The 21,247-nt window shown below is 42.7% G+C and overlaps 1 protein-coding gene across 2 annotated transcripts in view; it reads left to right on the top strand.

The window, feature by feature from the left end:
• The window catches only part of EIF3F (eukaryotic translation initiation factor 3 subunit F), a 91,517-nt gene extending 74,131 nt beyond the window's left edge, over window positions 1-17,386 (top strand). For both annotated transcript variants that reach the window (XM_055282542.2, XM_063641145.1), the window contains exons 4-11: window positions 7,771-8,920; window positions 13,014-13,084; window positions 13,317-13,396; window positions 14,121-14,258; window positions 15,645-15,736; window positions 16,195-16,331; window positions 16,468-16,581; window positions 17,160-17,386. In XM_055282542.2, coding sequence (XP_055138517.2) covers window positions 8,482-8,920; window positions 13,014-13,084; window positions 13,317-13,396; window positions 14,121-14,258; window positions 15,645-15,736; window positions 16,195-16,331; window positions 16,468-16,581; window positions 17,160-17,237 — 1,149 coding nt within the window. In that variant the 5' untranslated portion in view covers window positions 7,771-8,481 and the 3' untranslated portion in view covers window positions 17,238-17,386. The remainder of the gene's footprint in view (window positions 1-7,770; window positions 8,921-13,013; window positions 13,085-13,316; window positions 13,397-14,120; window positions 14,259-15,644; window positions 15,737-16,194; window positions 16,332-16,467; window positions 16,582-17,159) is intronic.
• The last annotated feature ends 3,861 nt before the right edge of the window (window positions 17,387-21,247 follow it).

Genomic DNA, 21,247 nt, shown 5'->3' with positions numbered 1-21,247 from the left:
TTGAAAAAAAAAAAAAAGACAAAAGCATCATTAGGGTTGAAGACAGTCAATACATAATGGTAAAGGTCCAATTCACTAGAAAATTATAACAATTCTAAGCATATAATAACCTAATTAGATTCAAAATACTCAATATGTGGTAAAACAAAAATTGACAAAGTTACAGAGAGAAATTAACAACTCCATCATTACATTGAGAAGACACTAAACTTCCTCTCTCAATTGTTGCTAGGTCAAACAAATAAAAAAAGATCAATTATATATAGGTTAAAGATCAGAATTAGCAAGCTTTACATAACAGACTTATAGAGTTCTGTGTCCTAAATTTAAATGATAAACATTCTTCTAAGGTACACCTGGAGCACTTGATAACACACTTGGCTATAAAGTAAGACTTAATTAATTTTTTAAAATAGGTATTGTATAGATATATTCTCTGAAAAAAAATTAAATTGGAAGTTATTAATAAAAAGATAGATGATTTATAGCTTTTGTTTATGAATAGGAAAAATGAATATCACAAAAATATCAGTTCAGCTCAGTACGTCTTTAGCGTCAATGCAATCACATCCATCAGGTTTCACAAACTTATTCTAAAATGTACAGGAAAGAGCAAAGGGCCAAGAATAACCAAGACTTTTTTTTTTTTTTTTTTGAGACAGAGTCTTGCTCTGTCGCCCAGGCTGGAGTGCAGTGGCGCGATCTCGGCTCACTGCAGGCTCTGCCTCCCCGGTTCACACCATGCCTCAGCCTCCCAAGTAGCTGGGACTACAGGCGCCCACCACCATGCCTGGCTAATTTTTTGCATTTTTAGTGGAGACGGGGTTTCACCGTGTTACCCAGGATGGTCTCGATCTCCTGACCTCGTGATCCACCCTCCTTGGCCTCCCAAAGTGCTGGGATTACAGGCATGAGCCACCGCCCGGCCTAACCAAGACATTTTTGAAGAAAAAGATGGTAGACAAGAGGGAGAGGCTGCACTGGATATATTCTAAAACTAAGGTAATTAAGACAACATAATATTGGACCTGCTCTACCAGGATTCAGAACTAATTCTAAAAGTAGAGATGTGGGCGGATCACGAGGTCAGATGGAGACCCTTCTGGCTAACACAGTGAAACCCCGTCTCCACTAAAAATACAAAAAAAAAAAACAAAACTTAGCCAGGCGTGGTGGTGGGCGCCTGTAGTTCCAGGTACTCGGGAGGCTAAGGCAGGAGAATGGCGCAAACCCGAGAGGCAGAGCTTGCAGTGAGCTGAGATCGCGCCACTGCACTCCAGCCTGGGTGACAGAGCAAGACTCCGTCTCAAAAAAAAAAAAAAAAATTAAAATGAAACTAGAGATGTAGCCATTAATATGGCACAGCAATAGTTCAGAGTGGACAAAATAGAAACAAGAGCCAGAAACAGTACCAGGCATCTATGAAACTTCGATACACTGTCATGCATTGCCTAACGATGGTGATACATTCTGAGATATTCATTATTAGGTAATTTTGTTGTTGTGTGAACATCATAGAGCACTTTTGCAGACCCATATGGTATAGCCTACCACACACCTAGACTTTATGGCATAGCCTATTGCTCCCACGCTACAAACCTGTACAGCATGTTACAGGAAAGAGCAAAGGGCCAAGAATAACCAAGACTTTTTTTTTTTTTTTTTTTTTGAGACAGTCTTGCTCTGTCGTCCAGGCTGGAGTGCAGTGGCTCGATCTCGGCTCACTGCAAGCTCCGCCTCCCAGGTTCATGCCATTCTCCTGTCTCAGCCTCCTGAGTAGCTCGGACTAGGGGCGCCCGCCACCACGCCTGGCTAATTTTTTTGTATTTTTAGTAGAGACGGGGTTTCACCATGTTAGCCAGGATGGTCTCAATCTCCTGACCTCGTGATCCGCCCGCCTCGGCCTCCCAAAGTGCTGGGATTACAGGCATGAGCCACCACGCCTGGTCCATTTAAACATCATTATGTGGTGACCAATTGTATTTTTCTTTTAATGGCACAGTAGATGAATAGGGAAAGGAAGGACAATTCAAAAAATAGAATTTAAAAATCCCACATAGATTGAAGGATTAAAACAACACTTTAAAAAACATCAAAAATATGTAGATAAAATGTCTGTCTCTGGTATTCATATAGGAATAATTTCTTGAACAAGATCCATGAAAGTCCTAGCCATAAGATAAAGGATTGATAAATTTAACTACATTAAAATTAAGATCTGTTCTTCAAAATACACCTTAAGGAAAGTGAAAGGAAAAGCTGAAAAGTTACAGCATATATTTGTAACATTTATGACTGATAAGGGATTGGTATAAAAATATGTACTGAAGTCTTTAAAAAAAAAAGTCCCTCTCAAAAATAAATAATAAATAGAAAACAACCTATAGAACCTAGTAGAAAACCACCTAATAGTAAAGCATATGGAGCGATTTTTTTTAACAGGATTCAAATACATATGGCCACTAAACATATGAAGCGATTTCAACCTCATTAGTAATCAGGAAAATGCAAATTAAGCACACAAATAGATACCATTAACTATCCATCCATTTTTCCCAGTTGAGGGGAAAACTAAAACATGACAGAGTTTATTCATCAATGGGAACTTTTATATACTGTTAGAAGGCATGTAAATTGGAACAGCCTCTTTGGAAAACAAGTCTGCATTATCTTGTAAGTATGAATATTCACATATCTTACAACCCAGCTGTCTTAGTCTGTTCAGACTGACACATTGAAATGAGACACAAAATAGCACTGACTGGGTGATTTAAACAACAGAAGTTTATTTTCCCACAATTCTGGAAGTTGGAAGTCTGGCAGCAGTTGACAGCATGGTCAGGTTCGGTGAGGGTTCTGTTCCTGTCTTGCACATGGCCACCTTCTCATCGTATCCTCACATGAGACACAGAGAAAGACTCTTCATATAAGGCCACAGGCTTATTGGATTAGGGCCCCACTCTTAACAACCTCATTTAACCTTAATTACCTCCTAAAGACCCTATCTCAGATACAGTCATATTGGGGTTTAGAACTCAACACAGAGTTTTGAGGAGACAAAATTCAGCCCATACCGCTAACTCCCAGGTGCCCAAGAATACATATATAAAAGGATGTTTAAAGCACCAATTTTCATAATATCAACAAATTTAAGCAAGCCACATGTCCACCAACAATAAAATGGAAAATAAATTTTGGTATATTTATACAAAATACTATTATATATCAGTGAAAATGAAGAATGAGCTGCAGTTCTATGCAACAACATGAATACACATCAGTAAACTAAGGTTGAGAAGAAAAAAGAAGGTTCAAAAAATTACTACTTTCAGTATGATACACTTTTTATTGAGCTCAAAAACTAGCAAAATTCAACAATGTATTGTTTAGTCATGCATATATATTTGAAATAAAACTATCATTTTTATGCAAATGGTAGATACAAAATTCAGGTGAGTAGTTATTTCTAAGGGTGGGGCAGTAAGGCAGTGAAATATTGACGGATATAACTCATAGTGTCTCAAAAGCCAATTGTTAAATTTTTAGGACTTTCAAGAGCCCATTGTCAAACCACTGGTAGCTTGAAATCAGCCATGGTGGGAGTATTTACACCATGGAAACTGGCAAATACTGAAACCAAGAGGCTGGTTGTTAAACATTTACCAGCATACCACTGAATGTAAGCTGTTGCTAGTGTTCTGGTTCTTGGTTTGAGTAGTAAGTTCTGTTCATTATTTTTTAAATGAACAAGGGTTATGGTTCTTAGTTTAGGTAGTAATGTCTGCTCATTATATTATTTAAAAAGAATGAATGAATATAAACAAAGACGTTCATGACTGAACCCAAAAAGTCAGCATATCACGAACCAAGGTGTATGATTGTTACAATTGCGTGCACCTACAGTAGGAAAAAAACGAAAAGAGCATTAAGTTCCCTCCATCTGGGCATATCAAGTGTCAAAAGAATCTCTACTAATAAATGAGGTCAGTATATACCTGGAAGGTACTATCCCACTCTCTGAGAGCAACACACAGGCTTCCAGGAATGAGAGGATGGGCCCATCCAGTCCCAAGGAGGTGAGTCTCCTTGGTTCCATCACCAAGCAAGCCTCTCAATGATCAGGCTCTAGGCCAGAAAAAGTAGATGGTATAACCCATGTGACAGTCAGAGAAGGAGCTGGGGCCACACTATCAGCACCCACCATGTGGTCATGGTTCTTGAGTCAAACTGGGTCAAACTTTAGAGAAAGTAGCTCAGGCAAGAGGGGAAGCTAACACCAGTAACTCACGTTGTTTTCCACCCCACCTTGGCATAACCTCAAGGAGGTTGGCCAGGCCCTCTGCTGTTAGAATCAAAGGAACCTGAAGGGGAAGGAGTTAGGGATAGACTAAAATTAGCAAGCCAGAGAAAGAAGCAGCACTGACTACCAAAACAAGGGGAAGGGAGGAAAGGCTAGAAGTGGGTGTGGAAATGAAGATGTGGAGGTCAGAAATCAGAGAGCTGAGAGAAGGGAATCTCATGCCAAGTCAGCCAGAATGAGAGTGGTCTCGGGGACCCTGGCTCTTGGGAGCCCTGGAGACAGACAGATGCTACATGTGACAGGTAGCCTGGTCAGGTCGGCTCCCTCAAAAGGGGCGTCGGACAGGGTGGCCAACTAGTTGGTGGGGCCAGGTTCCCTTGATAACATATACCATGCAGAAAGCAGGTCTGAAGCTTGAGGTCTGTGACGCTGTTGCTTTCAAGCTGTGTGGCAGCCGTTCCTTACCACCCTGGTCTGAAAGAGCCTCCAGGCAGAGGGGCCTTAATTGTGCTAAATTCCACGTAGAAAAGGAGTGACTCATAAAGCCTAAGTGAGGTGCTCAGCTTCCTGAAAACAGCTGACATTGCCAGAGAAAAACTGTGGGAGGCAGCCCACAAGCCTGCCCATGCCAGGCCATCTGCAGAAGGATGGGGCAGCAGCATCACAGGGCATGCGGCAGCTCTGCCCCATGAGGGAAGCCTTAGTAAGTCCCAAGTCACACTTGCTGCAGAGTTGTGGTAGTGTGGGCTCCCCTTGGTGGTCCTCCCACAGTTTAAGCTGTAGCTGAGCTCCTTTCATGCCAGCTGGTCACCGAGGAGGTGGGATGGATACATCAAACTGCAGGTCCCAACTTTAATATGACCCTGGCATATGTGGCCCTGGTCTTTTCAGGCAGGACGGTCAAGTATGTTGCCAGGACAGCCAGGAACCCACATGTGATGGTTAATCCTATGGGTCAACTTGACTGGGCCACAGGGTGCCCAGACATTTGGTCAAACATTATTCTGGGATTGTGAGGGTATTTGGAGATGAGATTAACATTGGAATGAGTAGACTTGCCTTCCCTGAGAGTGGCCTCATCCAATCAGTTGAGAATCTGAATAGAACAAAAAGGCTGACCCTCCTGTGAACAATAGGGACCTCCTCTTGTCTAACTGCTTTGAACTGGGACATAGGCCTTTTCCAGCCTTTTGACTTGAATGGAAGCATCAGCTCTTCTTGGGGTCTCAAGCTTGTCAGCTTTCAGTCTGGAACTTACACCACTGGCTCTCCTGGGTCTCCAGATTGTTCACTGCAGATCTTGAGACTTCTTCCATAATTACAAAAGCCAATTCCTTATAATTAATCTCTTTCTATATATATCGTGTTGGTTCTGTTTTTCTGTAGAACCCTGACTAATACACTTGTACAATATATTGCCCATCTACATGGGGACAGTCTATTTTCTCTCTTCCCATACCTCTGCCCTTTTCCTGATGAACCCAGGCCCCAGAGATCTCGCAGACAGGCACTGAAAAGCTGGCATTTGGGATATACGCACTCTCATCCTGGCCAGTCAGCCTTCCAGAAAGACCACACCAACCACCTGTACTCTCCTGCTCCTGGGCTATGTTGCTGGAGAAAAATCACAAGAGTTGGCCAGATTCTTGAGCCCTCCAGGCTCAGTGGGTGCTCCCATAATTGATCAATGCCTTCAATAGCTGACTCTCAGACCCTCCTCCAAACACTGTCCATTCCCCCAAGGCTTATCCCTGCCCTTGCACTGCCATTCACAGCAGGTCACCTTGCCTCAACTTACCTGAGAAAAATGTCATTTGCAGGAGGTCCTGCAACTTCCCTCTCTCCCCAGTTCATCTCGGCTTCTTCATCCATCCCCTTCTCTTTCCTCCCAGAGAGAAATGTCTTTAAGACATCGATATAAAGGCAAAGTTATTGAAGGCAAAGTGTCCACACCAACCCAGATTAACACATAGATAGGCGGTCTCAAAGGTGGCATGGTCAGTTAGGGGCAGCAACACTTCTTCAATTGGGTTCTGTCCTCTGGCCTTTTTCCCATGAGATGATCTCAATGGACTGGCCTTGACTCAGGCAGACCCCTACTAAGCACCCAAAAGGGAGGCCAGGGCCCTGGGCAGTCTCTCTAGCATGCCTCTCAGCCTGTGCAAGACCATCTAGGCTTCTCAGTGTGGATCTACCTTTTGCCCTGTTTCATCAGATATTTTTTCACACTTGTACTTGTATATTTAATATCTCTCTCTCATCTATATCCTTATCCTCATCCTCAGTTTAAAATACACTTGAAACACTTCCATCCTAAATTGTCTGCCTCTCAATCCTGCTGTTTCCCTGGCTATTTCCTTAAATGTCTCCTTTCCTTCCCAGACGACTTCCTGAAAGAAAAGCTGGCACTTGCTGCTTTCAGTTCAGACTGGCCATTCTCTCACACCAGATTTCTAGTTTCTGTGCCCACCCCACACTCAGTCCCACTGACGTTGCTCTACTAGGGTTGCTAAAGACTCCAGGTCATCAAATCCAAGAGTTACTTTTCAATCTTCTTCTGTTTGGCTGTTCACCTGTGTTGTGGGCAACTAAAAGAAAGAATGCATGTCTACGCAGAGCATTTACAGGGGAGCAGGGTCATGTGAATTCTAATAATGGAAGATTTCTCCAAGGAGAAATCAACTTTTGGGCATAGAATCAGGGATAAGAAGTTCAACCTCACCTATCCACTTGCCAACTGGACACTAGGACTTGACCTAATTAAGGGAGTTGACAGTTTTTTTGGTGTTTTGTTTTGTTTTGTCTTTACAGGCAGATGTTATCATCCCCATTATACCAAGAAGGAAATTGAGGCTCAGAAAAAAACTTGTAGATTGTCCCAAGTTACACAGTGGGTTACGGTCAGAGCTCCCTCCATCACATAGTGGTGATATAGTAACTACTGTATATCAGGCATGTGCTAAGAGCTGTACAAGGCAATACCTCATATAATCCTCTCCTCAAGTACAGACTAGTTTATACAACTTATTACAACTCCACTTGAATGTCAATGGACATCTCAAAGGTGACACATTCAGAAATGAAATCAGGATCTTTTCCCCAAAACCTGCTCTACCTACAGCTTTTGCTATCTCAATTGATGGTGACTTCATCCTACTAATCGCTCAGTACAAAAAAAAAAAATTGCAGTCCTCCTTGACTCCTTTCACACCTCATATACAATTTCTCAGGAAACCCTATTGAAACTACCTTCAAAATATATCCATAATCTTCCCACTTCTCAGAACTTCTATTGCTACCAGCCTGGTCCCAGCCACCATCATCTCTCACTTAGATTACCTAGTGGCCTCCCAGCAGGTCTCCCTGCTTTTCCCTCTCTCGCCTCTCTTTCCTCACCTCTCCCCACCCTCCAGTCTATTCTCAAAGCAGCAGGAGAAATCCAGCTAAGTTCTCGTTCTCACTCATTGCAGCCTCAAGCTCCTGGGCTCAAACGATCCTTCCGCCTCGGTCTGCCAAAGTGCTGAGATTACAGGCGTGAGACACCGCGCCTGGCCTTAAAATCCTTTTTTTTTTTTTTATTTTTTTTTTGAGACGGAGTCTCGCTCTGTCGCCCAGGCTGGAGTGCAGCGGCGCAATCTCGGCTCCCTGCAAGCTCCGCCTCCCGGGTTCACGCCATTTTCCTGCCTCAGCCTCTCCGAGTAGCTGAGACTACTGGCGCCCGCCACCACGCCCAGCTAATTTTTTGTATTTTTAGTAGAGACGGGGTTTCACCGTGGTCTCGATCTCCTGACCTCGTCATCCGCCCGCCTTGGCCTCCCAAAGTGCTGGGATTACAAGCGTGAGCCACCGCGCCCGGCCTAAAATCCATTTTAAAGGCACTTTGACATCCATTATCTCATTTAAGTCTAAAACACGAATTTCGACCTCCGCACTGCTTTCTGGTTCCACCTGGCGGCAGCTGCACAAAGTGTTTCTCTTCGAACTCCGTCCCAAGTTTATCCGGAACTACTTAGCCCAGGTTTTCCTGAGTGCTCCTCCGGCCAAAAGCGGAGAGCACAAATTCCGGAAGAAATTACCAACGGCGGGACCATTTCAGTGCTCCGGAAGTATCACCAGTAACCAATAAGCAAAAAGCTCTAGTTCACGTGGTGTATATTCAGCCTATCAAGCTCCTGATATTCATGAATGCCGTCATTTCCGCTCCTGCTTCCTTCTTTCTCGACAAGATGGCCACACCGGCGGTACCAGCAAGTGCTCCTGCGGCCACGCCAGCGCCAGTCCCGGCGGCGGCCCCAGCCTCGGTCCCAGCCTCAGTTCCAGCGCCAACGCCAGCACCGGCTGCGGCTCCGGTTCCCGCTGCGGCTCCGGTTCCCGCTGCGGCTCCAGCCTCATGCTCAGACCCTGCGACAGCAGCGGCTACAACTGCGGCTCCTGGCCAGACCCCGGCCTCAGCGCAAGCTCCAGCGCAGACCCCAGCGCCCGCTCTGCCTGGTCCTGCTCTTCCAGGGCCCTTCCCCGGCGGCCGCGTGGTCAGGCTGCACCCAGTCATTTTGGCCTCCATTGTGGACAGCTACGAGAGACGCAACGAGGGTGCTGCCCGAGTTATCGGGACCCTGTTGGGTGAGTGGTCATAGAAAGTTAACATTCTTTTTTCCCCCCACTTCTCACTTATCTCCCTCCCCTATCTCATTAGTTCTTTAATTCCTGGCGTCTTACCTTCCTTTCCTCCCATCCCCAATGACCTCTTAATCTATATCTGCATCCTACCTTTTGCTATGACTTATCTTCTCAAGCACTTGCATCTCTCCTGTCTTTCCTGCCGGATTGCTGTCACTTTAAGCGACATAAACTACACAAGGAGTAGTTGTGTCATTTACTGAGTATTTTATGCCAGTGATTTACATTTTTTAATGTTCCCAACAGCAGTTTATGGCAAGTATGATGAGCCGCATCTACCAAAAATGAGTTCACACGCCGAGTGGGAAGTCAGGAACCCTTGACTCCCTATACCAGTGACCACATATTTCTCCCTTAACCACTGACTAAATGTCATTGTTTTCCAGGTATTGACAAAGTTTTCTAATCAGTTGTCAAAGGAGTGGGGACGTTTGTAAAAAGACATTCCTCCCAACAAGTAAACCGGTTTGGCTGGAACCCACTTGGGATTTTATAGTATTCTGCTGTCCTAAACGTCTGAGCCTGATCTCTGTCCCTCAGTGTCCCCTAATATTAGTACCTAATGTGAGAAACCCTGTTCCCCCATTTTCCATTTGGACTCAGTTGTATTATCTGTTTATATTTCTGCCCTTAACCTTCAGGTCGAAGAATGACCCATTCTCTGCCTGTGTTCCAAATTTGGGGAATAGATATTTTATGTTAAAGTAGTTTGTAAAATGGAAAAGCACTAAAGAGGGAATGTTGATAATAAATTCTTTTCTGGAGGCTATGCTGGTCCCATGAAATTCGTTTCCATTCCATCTTAGTGCCAGATTTTAAATAGCTTTGTGAATCCACCTTATTTACAAGCATCCTTTCTCTTTCATACTCTTGAACATGTACTAGTTCTTACACCATAGAAGACAATTGGTATATTGCAAAGCAGACAAGATTTGTAAGCAGACTTCACAAAACATTTGACATGTGACTTGGGGCAGATTACCTAAAATCTGTTCTGTCAGGAGCTACTTTAGACTTAGTCTTTGTGAGAGCTAAATTAAAAACTTCTGACAGTGCTGGCACACATTAGGTACAGCTATTAGTTGCCATTCACCACATCAGGCCTGGACCACCCAAATGCATTTTCTCTCCTTTACCTATCTTTGACAGTATAGCATTTTACAGAAACTTAAATTCATATCTTCTGAACATTGCTTGTCTTTTCTGAGACCAAGCTTTTGCGTTCTCTTTGCCACAAGTGTTTTCCCTGCTGTCCTTCATTTGTTTAAGCTCTACTTACCTTTCAGGTTCCCAGCAACAGCATTAAGTGCCAGTCCTACATCCCATACCCGGACCCTCACTCCATTCTTAACCTTCCACAGCGTGATGGTGTTCTGTAACTGTGTCCTGCTCAGAGCTTCTGTAATAGATTATTTTTGCATCACTGACCTGGCACTCAGCAAATACTCTTTTGGCTGCACTTTCTAATTTTCCAAGCTCGCTAGAGCTATTTAAAGGAACAATTCATTACCCCTGATTTATGCTTTAGCACCCCAAATATTCCATTGATCCAATCAGACCAGCTATAATCTAATCTACATCCTCAGATGCTCTTCCAGACTGGAATCATGGTACAGTGCTATAGGTGTTATAGAAGCAGTACTTACAGAAGAATGAAGAATAGATTCTGCTTGCTGTGAACTTATTTCCTTAGATATTCACAAAACATTTCATTTGTTTAAAAGAAGTCATTAGTGCTTTTTTTGTACCATAAAACTGTTAAGGTGTTTAGAATTCAAAGTGTAATAAAGTGAGCTCTCCTGTAACCTTAAACTCAAGATAGAAATATACTCTTAAATGCAAATAATTAGAATGTAATATGATAAATGTTCTAATAGGAGGGTGTCATGGTGGCATGGAAATACAGAAGACTTAACTGTTTCAGAAGGTTGGGGAAAAGTTCACAAAAAAGATGACGTTTGAGCTGGGCATTAAAGCAACTACAAGAAGTATAAAAAAGCCTGGTAAATCCACTGTCTGAAACATTCAGTATTAGAGGAATGTAGGTGACAGGAGGTAGAGCAGGAAATGAAGCTAGCAGAGGGCAGAGCCCTAAGAAATGTTAAATAATTACAAGTGTAAAGTGCTGTGAAGGGAATTACCTGGATCCCTGAGAAGACAAAATGGAAGTCTAACCTCATTTGAAGCTCTTTGGGGAAGCTCCTGAGCATTTCAGCTAACACTGAATAGGAATTAAAAATCACTCTGGAGTGAGTGAGTTGAGAGATAGGAAATAGAGTTGGTAGGACTCGGTGTGATCAGAAGTGAGGGATTAGAAGGAAATATCAGGGATGACTTGTCATCTTTGGTTAAGTGTGGAAGAAGAAAGGGAAGGTAGGGGTTGACTTCAGTCTGGGATGTATTCATTTTGAGGTGCTCAGTGAGCATTCCGGTGGAGTTTTCAAGTAGAAAATAGAATATAAAGGTCTGGAGTGCAAAAGAGATGTGGGCAAGTATGTCAGGTTAGGAATTATGTCATTGGAATATAGAAGGTAATTGAACCCATAAAATTGGATGAGATCGCCTAAAGCAGGGATTGGCAAACTTTCTATAAAAGTCCAGACAGTAAATATTTTAGGCTTTGTGTGCAGTCTCTATCACAACTACTTAATTCTGCCTTTGTAGCAAGAAAGCAGCCATAAAAAAAGTTGGCATGTAAACTTTATTCACAGAAAACATTTCTAGATCAGGGCCTGGCCTAGAAAAGGAACATTGAGTAAAAAGACAAGAGAACAAAGACAAAACCCTAAAAACCTAAAAAGTCAGGAAGAAGTAGCCAACAAGGAAGATTAGAAAGGTAGGAAGAAAACTAGAAGGACAGTTTTAAGATGGGAAGTAAGTGGTCAAGTCTGTTCAACGCTAATGAGAGGTCAAATAAGATAAAGGATATATGTGCATTTGGTTTAGGGACATAGTTTCAGTGAAGGGAGCAGAAACCATAGTGAGTTGGAATTAGACAAACACTGGTAGATACGGACAACACTGTGGTTTCTGGTGGAGAGGGAAACTTTTAAATCTTGGGGTAGGAGGTTTCAATAGATTAGAAGAGAATGGAAAACTCAACCTAGTAGTCTTAGGTCGAGAAACAAATGTAGTGGGAATAAATAAATAAATAATAAATAAAAGAAATATAGCCTGGGCACCGTGGCTCACACTTGTAATCCCAGCACTTTGGGAGGCTGAGGCAGGCAGATCACTTGAGGTCAGGAGTTCAAGACCAGCCTGGCCAACATGGTGAAACCCCGTCTCTACTAAAAATACAAAAATTAGCTGGGCGTGGTGATGTGCACCTGTAGTCTCAGCTACTCGGGAAGCTGAGGCAGGAGAATTGCTTGAACCCTGGAGGCAGAGGTTGCAGTGAGCCGAGATTGCACCACTGCACTCCAGCCTGGGCGACAGCAAGAGTTCGTCTCAGAAAAAAAAGAAAGAAATATAATGGAAATAAAGGTATCAGAACTAGAGCAAAAGTTTGTGGTAAAAGACTGACTTCTAAGGTTCACAGATAGATTTCTGGATGATGATAAGGTTAAGACTGACCATGGGACCAGATGGCTAAAGGGAGGTACAGATGAAGCTCCCGACGTCTCAATGTCTGAAACTTGGCCACTGTATTAGCAGTCTATGTAACCGTTAAAATCTTCCAGGTAGCTCTGCAGATTAAATTACAGGGAGAAAGTGTAGAGGCTGAAAAACAAAGGCCATAGAGTGAAGGTCTGGAATAGGCTAGTAGTGGAGAGTAACAGGCAAAAGGGAACCTTGTAAAGGAAGAATAAACCCTATTTGGTGATGATTAGGGGGAGAAGTTGGCGATCACACCAGAGTTTCAGTTCCCTGGAGAATTCTGGTCCCATTGATGCACCGGACTAAACTTGGAGCTAATGAGTTCGGTTAGGTGTTCATTGACATTGAAGAGATCATCAAAAGCATTTCAAAAGTAGTCAGAGGTTGTTGGGAGCCCTAGGATTATATAACACATGGATGATTCTCTCTTTCGCAGGAACTGTCGACAAACACTCAGTGGAGGTCACCAATTGCTTTTCAGTGCCGCACAATGAGTCAGAAGATGAAGTGAGTGGGAATCCAAGCTGTCCCTCTGCAGTTTTTAGCTGTTCATTTGCTAGGCTCCCCTCACGGCCCCTTCCACACTCATAACTAGAGCTCCTGTAGCCAAGGAGCTTCTTCCCATTTGTATGTACTTCCTGGGCCTCTTCTGTTTATTGGGGGTGGCCTCTTGTCCTTTTTAACCAATTTTTCTTTGGACTTCTGGCTTCTTAGCTTGCTTTCCTGCCTTCCCTCTTAGGTGGCTGTTGACATGGAATTTGCTAAGAATATGTATGAACTGCATAAAAAAGTTTCTCCAAATGAGCTCATCCTGGGCTGGTAAGTTGGGGAGGTGGGGACTGGGGCTAATGGAAGGTCTCTCTGTGATTGCCAGTGTCTTTTGCTACTGGACTGGATCTTATCCTCTTCCTTTTGGAGGCAAGAATATTGCAAGTGTATTACTGACTGTGAGCAGTGGCTCAATGCCTGTAATCCCAGCTGGGAGGCTGAGGCAGGAGGATCACTTGAGCCCAGTAGTTCAAGATCAGCCTGAGCAAAATAGTGAAACCCTGTCTCTACAAAAACATTTTTAAAAAACTTAGCCAGGCATGATGACACACACCTATAGTCCTAGCTAATCAGGAGGCTGAGGCTAGAGGATCACTTGAGGCCAGGAATTTGAAGCTGCAGTGAGCTATGATCATGCCTTGCCACTGCACTCCAGCCTGAGTGACAGAGTGAGACCTTGTGTCTAAAAAACAAAAGTAAAGTGTGTTACCTGTAGGAACTGTGAATTCAGTGGGTTTTGCTGGTGGTTCTGATCCTGTGGGGCCAGGATATTTTGAATTACCTCGTAAGAGACTTGGAATTTTTCAGCAGCACTAAGTCAGCCTTTGATTTTATTTGACGTAGTTTTCAGTGTGTGTATTGTTCTTGGCATTTGGTATCACGAGGTATCCCTACCATAGAGGTATCGGGTACCCTAAAGACATCCATGCCACTGTTGTGTTTGGTATTGATGTCACATGTAGACATGAGTCCACCACTGTGTTCCATTTCACAGGTACGCTACAGGCCATGACATCACAGAGCACTCTGTGCTGATCCATGAGTACTACAGCCGAGAGGCCCCCAACCCCATCCACCTCACTGTGGACACAAGTCTCCAGAACGGCCGCATGAGCATCAAAGCCTATGTCAGGTGACCACAGTCTTGGGCTACAAGGGCATAAAACCATGCCCAGATGCCATCCCTCCCCCACCCCAAGCAAGGTTATTACTTCATGGGTAACTTGCTGTGTCCTTAGGAAGCCTGTTCCTCTCTCTCAACAGTTATTCAAAAGGTTTCACTCTGAAACAAAATCTGTTCCTGTAATTTCTACCGCTGATCCTAGTTGTACTCCAGTTTCTACTCATTGCCCTTTTAAGTATTTGAGCAAACTATCAAGTCATCTTTTGTAGGACCTGACTATTCCTTAGGTCCTACAGCCAATCATCACATGGTATTCTTGTCATGATCCTTCACCACATTCATCACTCTTCTGAATTACCCATTAGTTTGTCATTATCTCTAGAATTCGGCACAGCACTCAGGGTAATACAGATTATAAGGATGACGGTCCTTATTTTGAACACATTTATTAACCCAGGATTGAGTGCAGTTTTAATGACAATGACATTACAGTGAACACGTTGAGGTTGCAGGTGGTTAAAATGCCAGTTATGGGGGATGTTGGGAAAGGCCCTGGTGGCGTGCTGAGGAAGCAGCTGTGGGAGTTGGAAAGACCATGTTCACAGGGAAGGTAGCTGTTAGTGCATCTATTAGGCTGTTGATTTTGTGCTGGTTCTGTGTCTGACACTGACATAGCCAGTTAACTCTTACACAGTAAGACAAAGATGGTGGACGCCAAATCTTTATGAGCCAGTTGGCATACCAGTAAGCACTAGCCATTGCCTGACTTCTTAACCTTCCCGGGTATTTCAGACGCCTCAAGATCCAGTATATATATATATGTGGATCCAGTATATACAGTATATATGTATAAGATCCAACTGTATATATGTAGATAGATAAAGATATATATAGTTGACATAGTAAAGTATACATCCAGGTATATAATTGACATAGTAAAAACAATACCTTTAGTGAGATTACTTATAGCACCCAATCTAATTTGGTGGGCAGTAGTTGGTTTCCTTTTTCAATGCTGATGAAGGGCTTAGTCCCAGAAAAGATTTGTCTCTGTCTCCTTTCCATGGTGGGCAGCTGTCTAGACAGCCAGCTCCATGGGGTGATTGAGCCCTGTCCTCTCATCACTGACACTGCGCTGTGTGTGAAGTAGTCCTCTAAAGGGACCAGGCCAAATGCAAAGGTCTCCCTTACAGATCGAGGGTTTGGTATGTGGGACAAGCTAAGGGGAGAAAGTAACTTTTGCTCCCATGAGACCTCTGGGGTTCATTTGGTCCCACCCTTCCTATCTCAGAACCTTGAGAGCTATATTCCTGCTGTATCTGCGTTCTCAGCCCAAAATAGACATGGAAACCCTCTCCCAAGGCCATCTGTTTACCTTGGCTTCTCCTTCCTCAGCACTTTAATGGGTGTCCCTGGGAGGACTATGGGAGTGATGTTCACACCTCTGACAGTGAAATACGCATACTATGACACTGAACGCATCGGAGGTGAGTAACCTTTCCGTACACTCTCGAGAGGTCATAGGCATTTTCAGGGAAGGGGGCTGCTGTTCTGCAACATGGATGGAGGCCTTGGGTGATTTAAAAAGGGACTATTGATCTAAGGTTTGTGAAGACTAGAAGTCACAGTCATCTCTTGTATAAATGGGATTTAAGGAATTATTTGAGAAACTGTTAAAGGTGGGAAATTATCAGCACCAGAGGCCACATACCATTGACATGAGATCAAAACCCGTGATGAGCATACCAGGTAAAAGGAGTTGAGCTCTGTTAGGAGGAAGAAAAGCTGGGAAGGGCACAGCCGGAAGTGTGACTGAGCAGACTGAGTCCAAGGGGAGGTGGGAAACAGTTAGCAGGACGCTAAGACCATCTCTTACCTGTTGGGATGACTGAATTCTCTCACTGCCCACCACTGCCACTGCCACCCTGCCAACCAACTTCGACAGTTGACCTGATCATGAAGACCTGCTTTAGCCCCAACAGAGTGATTGGACTCTCAAGTGACTTGCAGCAAGTAGGAGGGGCATCAGCTCGCATCCAGGATGCCCTGAGCACAGTGTTGCAATATGCAGAGGATGTACTGGTGAGAGGGGAAGGAAAAAACAAAGGGGGAGGACATAGTTCTCCATCCTGGGATCACTGAGGCACGTGCTGATGAAATGGTAGGGCCCAGTGGTTATAATTAACTGCCTCATTGAGTCTTTTGTTTTGGTACTCAGTCTGGAAAGGTGTCAGCTGACAATACTGTGGGCCGCTTCCTGATGAGCCTGGTTAATCAAGTACCGAAAATAGTTCCCGATGACTTCGAGACCATGCTCAACAGCAACATCAATGTGAGTGCCCTTCCTGAGCCCCTTCTTGCCTGGTTTCTTCCCCCACCTCAGCACATACACTCAAATGTGAAAAGAGTTGGGTGAGGTGACCTGGAGTAGGGTAGAGACAGGGCTTCACCTATAGCCCCATTGAAGTCCAGGTTGGGAGGAAGGAAGAGGTGTGTTATGCATGGTTGGAGACTTCCTTCCTTCTCCCATGATTCCATTGTCTCATTTACTGCTGATACTACTGTGACTTACTGTCTAAATTCGTGATGGAAAGAAACACTAAAATTCAGAGGTTAATGAAAATGCAATTACTTATTTTCCCCATCTGAGTTTACAGACCCCCCTATATTCCATCCGTGAGTTTCAGCTAAGGCACCCCTAGTCTATAAGTATATCAGTAGAGATAAGAAAGTCTTCTCAAGCATTTCCTTTCTGTCTTCTACCTTTTTAACTTTTATTCAGTCTCTCCCAGCTGTCATTTATCCATAGCTGTCCTCATACCCAGTGTCTACCATAGAGCTAGCCAAAGCTAGCCTTCTTGTTTCCTTTCCACCCAACCCCCCACTCACTGTGTATTCTTCGTCTTCCAGGACCTGTTGATGGTGACCTACCTGGCCAACCTCACACAGTCACAGATTGCCCTCAATGAAAAACTTGTAAACCTGTGAATGGACCCCAAGCAGTACACTTGCTGGTCTAGGTCTTAACCCCAGGACTCAGAAGTGAAGGAGAAATGGTTTTTTTGTGGTCTTGAGTCACACTGAGATAGTCAGTTGTGTGTGACTCTAATAAACGGAGCCTACCTTTTGTAAATTAATTTCATCTTATGTGAGTTTATTGCCGGGTGGAAGGGAGGAAAATGTTTTAGATCACACAGAAACCAGGAAGTGAATATTGTAGGTAGAGAAGTTGGTTATGTGTTTGGCATGTTCCTGTTTTACCAAACTGTTCTTTTGGTTTTCAATATGGAAAGGTGTCCATTGGCAAAACAACCTTTTCCTGAGGATTCATGTGATTTCTACAGGAAATGAAAATAAGAATCCATGGAGAAAAAATAGCTAAGAAAATTGGATGGTTAATCTGAACTAAAAGAGTAGAGTGTGTAGTCACTATCTTAAAATACATTAATAGTAAGATGGAGCTCTTTGCCACTTTGGTTCGGGGAGGCAGAATTAAGATCTGTGGGTTAAAGATTAAAGAGGTTTCCCCAAAACTTCAGAAAATTCTTAGGTGCTATCTGTAACTTGAGGGTAGAGCCTTGAGTTATATTGAGGTCTGCCAGTGGCTCAATTTAAGCAAAGACTAGATGGCATTTCCCAGAGGCCTTGTAGGCTAGAGTACTTCAGATGTCTGATGTAACTTCAGACATCCATTTCCTCTGGTATCCTGGAGTTCCACCTCGCCACTGTGTGTCTTAGAAATAAGTCATTATTCAAGAACTCAGGAAATTGTATATTGGAGTGAAAAGGTGAATGAAGGCAACGGGGAATGAAAAAGGCCTGGATCCTAGTTCTGAGGTATGTGTAGCCTTAGGAAAGATAAATTATGAGTCATAAGATATGGATCATAAACATACATAGTCCATTAGGGTATTATGAGGATTCCATGAATTAATAAATGTCAGGTTAATCAACACTTGTAGAGAATAGCGCCTGGTATGTAGTAAGCACAGATAAGTGGTAGATACTATGATGCCTAAAGGTGAATAGTTTGAAAGTAATAAGCAACATGAACCCCAGCCTGGAACTCAGTTCTGAGATGTGTACCTTAGGAAATACAAGTTCTGGGAGTCATGAAGTGTGGATAGTAATGATAGATACTTTCTTACAGGTAGGGAAATGTAAACAGATCTTACCAGCAAAATGATAATGACAGGCCAGATTGTTAAAAAGTAGGTTAGAAGTAGACAGCATGGTGGGAAGAAGGTTAATCAGAGTCAAAATATTTCAGTGTTCTTACATTTTTGGGAGTAGCCAGTTAATATCAACTTGGTCTTTTTAAGTATGCATGATAAAATTCCGAGGTTAATTGCTAGAAGTATATGTAATCTCTAAATGAATAGTGATGAGAGATGGTGGGATAATAGGGAAGAAACAAAATTTTAAATTTGAGAAATAAGCATAGAAAAGGTGGATAAAACAAAAGATGGCAAAACAAGTCCAAATAGATCAGTAATTACAATAAATGTATAAGTATTAAACTAGCCCGAGGAAAAATTGAATATTAAAACAAACCCCAATCATATGCTGTTTACAGGAGACACATCTAAAACAAGGACATAAAGTTGTCCTGCAGCTGTGAGTAACAATATAGGTGAATGTTAATAAGAATGTTGAATGAAAAAAGCTGGCCTCAGAAGACATATACATTATGATACTCCAGAAGTTCAAAAACAAGTGGAACTTGTTTAGACATGTGGTTGGCTGTCTCTGTATGCGGGTTCCACATCTATAGACTCAACCAACTACAGGTTGAAAATACTGAGGGGGGAGAATTGTGTCTGGACTAAACCTGTACAGACATTTTTCCTTGTCATTTTTCCCTAAACAATACAACAAGTATTAGATAGTGTTTATACTGTATTAGGTATTATAAGTAATCTAGAGATGACTTAAAAGTATATGAGAAGGTATGCACAGATTATATCCAAATACTTCATATTAGGGACTTGAGCATCAGAGGATTTTTATATCCAAGGGAGGTTCTGGAACCAATCCTCCATGGATACTAAGCAGTGACTGCGTGTGTATATATATGTACAGTCTATTCTCATTATCTATAGTAGTTATGTTTTATAAAGTCACCATGAACACTGAATTAGAGAGTACTGAACCATTATTCCCAAGGGAAGTACAGGGTTGGGTTCCTATGAACCTCTGGTCACATTTTCATCAACCAATCAGTACATAAACTTGTTACATGTGTTTCTATTTGAAGACACCTTAGTATATATGGTTGACCCATTAACACTGAACTCAGCCCACAACACTAACTTATTCCTGAATGAAGCTTACCTCAGTTTCTCCAGGAGGCACATCACAGTCTTCTTGCACTTAGGAACACTTGGCACTGTGCTTGGGGGTCACTTTAAGCAGCAAAATCCACAAAAATGCAAAAGACATGGCACTAAATAGACTGAAAAGGATACTTGTTTATGAGAGCTGAAACAAGAAGGCCTTGTTCCACCTCAGCTGGGAACATGGAGAGCAGGCAATTCAAATTTTTTCACATCCTGCATGTCTGCAAATGGCTACAAAAGCCCAGCAAGTACTGATACTGGAGTTAGAAATAAATTTTAGCAAGAAGTAAATTCCCACATACAGAATCTGCAAAAAATGAGAATTGACTATTATGTGTGTGTATAGTATATATATGATAAAAAGCAAAAGAATGATAACCTAAAAATTCCCAATAATGTTTACTTTGGTGGTAAGAGGATGGCGAGTAAAATAAGTCTATATTGTTACCGGCAATTATCTAGTTTGAGGTTGGTCAGTGGTTTCATCATAGGTATTGATTATATTATAAATAGCCCAACCTGAGCTAATGACCTTAGTGTGGTGTTATTACTTAGCTTTATTCTAGACTTAATAGCCATTGTATTTAAACAAGAGAAAATAGAGACATTGAAGATAAAGTGGAGCCAGGCATAGTGGCTCATGCGTGTAATCCCAGCACTTTGGGAGGTCGAGATGGGTTAATCAAGAACAGGAGTTCAAGACCAGCCTGGCCAACATGGTGAAACCCCGTCTCTACTAAAAAAACAAAAAATACAAAAATTAGCCAGGCATGGTGGCATGCACCTGTAGTCCCAGCTACTTGGGAAGCTGAGGCAGAAGAATCTCGAACCCAAGAGGTAGGGGTTGCTGTGAGCTGAGATCGCACCACTGCACTCCAGCCTGGGTGACAGCAAGATCCTTCCTCAAGAAAAATGAGAGTAGAAAGGAGGAGGGTTTTTTTAAAATTAGTACTACCCAATTGATATGGTGGAAGAAAACTTGAAAATGCTAATGAGAAACATGAGATGTAATCACTTGAAGGCATATCATGTTCTTGAATAAGAAGACTCAACATTATTTTAACAGGTGTTAATTTTCCCTGTTAAACTACATGTTTGTCATAATTACGATAAAATACAAAGCTATTTTGGAACTGGGCAAGCTGTTTCTAAATGTATATGGAAAAATAAAAATGTCTCCAAAAAATCCCTGCAGAGGGAAACTAGCTCTTCCAGATATAAATATATTATAGAACTGTGTAATTAAAGCAATATGGTACGGGTTCATAAAAGAAGATAAAACCAAATAGTTCAGTAGATTCAAAATGCAAGTGTTGGTGAGGGTATGGAGAAAAGGGAACCCTTTTACACTTGGTGTGAATGTAAATTAGTAGACATTGTGGAAAACAGTATGTAGAGTTTCCTCAATAAAAACACGTATGATCCAGCAACCCCACTACTGGGTATAGATCCAAAGGAAATGAAATCAGTATGTTGAAGAGATACTTCCACATTCACTGAAGCATTATTCACAATAGCCAAGACATCAACCTAAGTGTCCATCAACAGAAGATAGGGCTGAGAGCGGTGGCCCACGCCTATAATCCCAGCACTTTGGGAGGCCAAGGCAGGTGGATCATTTGAGGTCAGAAGTTCTTGACCAGCCTGGCCAACATGATG

Source organism: Symphalangus syndactylus, chromosome 6, assembly GCF_028878055.3.
Source record: "Symphalangus syndactylus isolate Jambi chromosome 6, NHGRI_mSymSyn1-v2.1_pri, whole genome shotgun sequence".
Taxonomy (NCBI): Eukaryota; Metazoa; Chordata; class Mammalia; order Primates; family Hylobatidae; genus Symphalangus; species Symphalangus syndactylus.
This window is presented reverse-complemented; position numbering and strand designations above follow the sequence as displayed.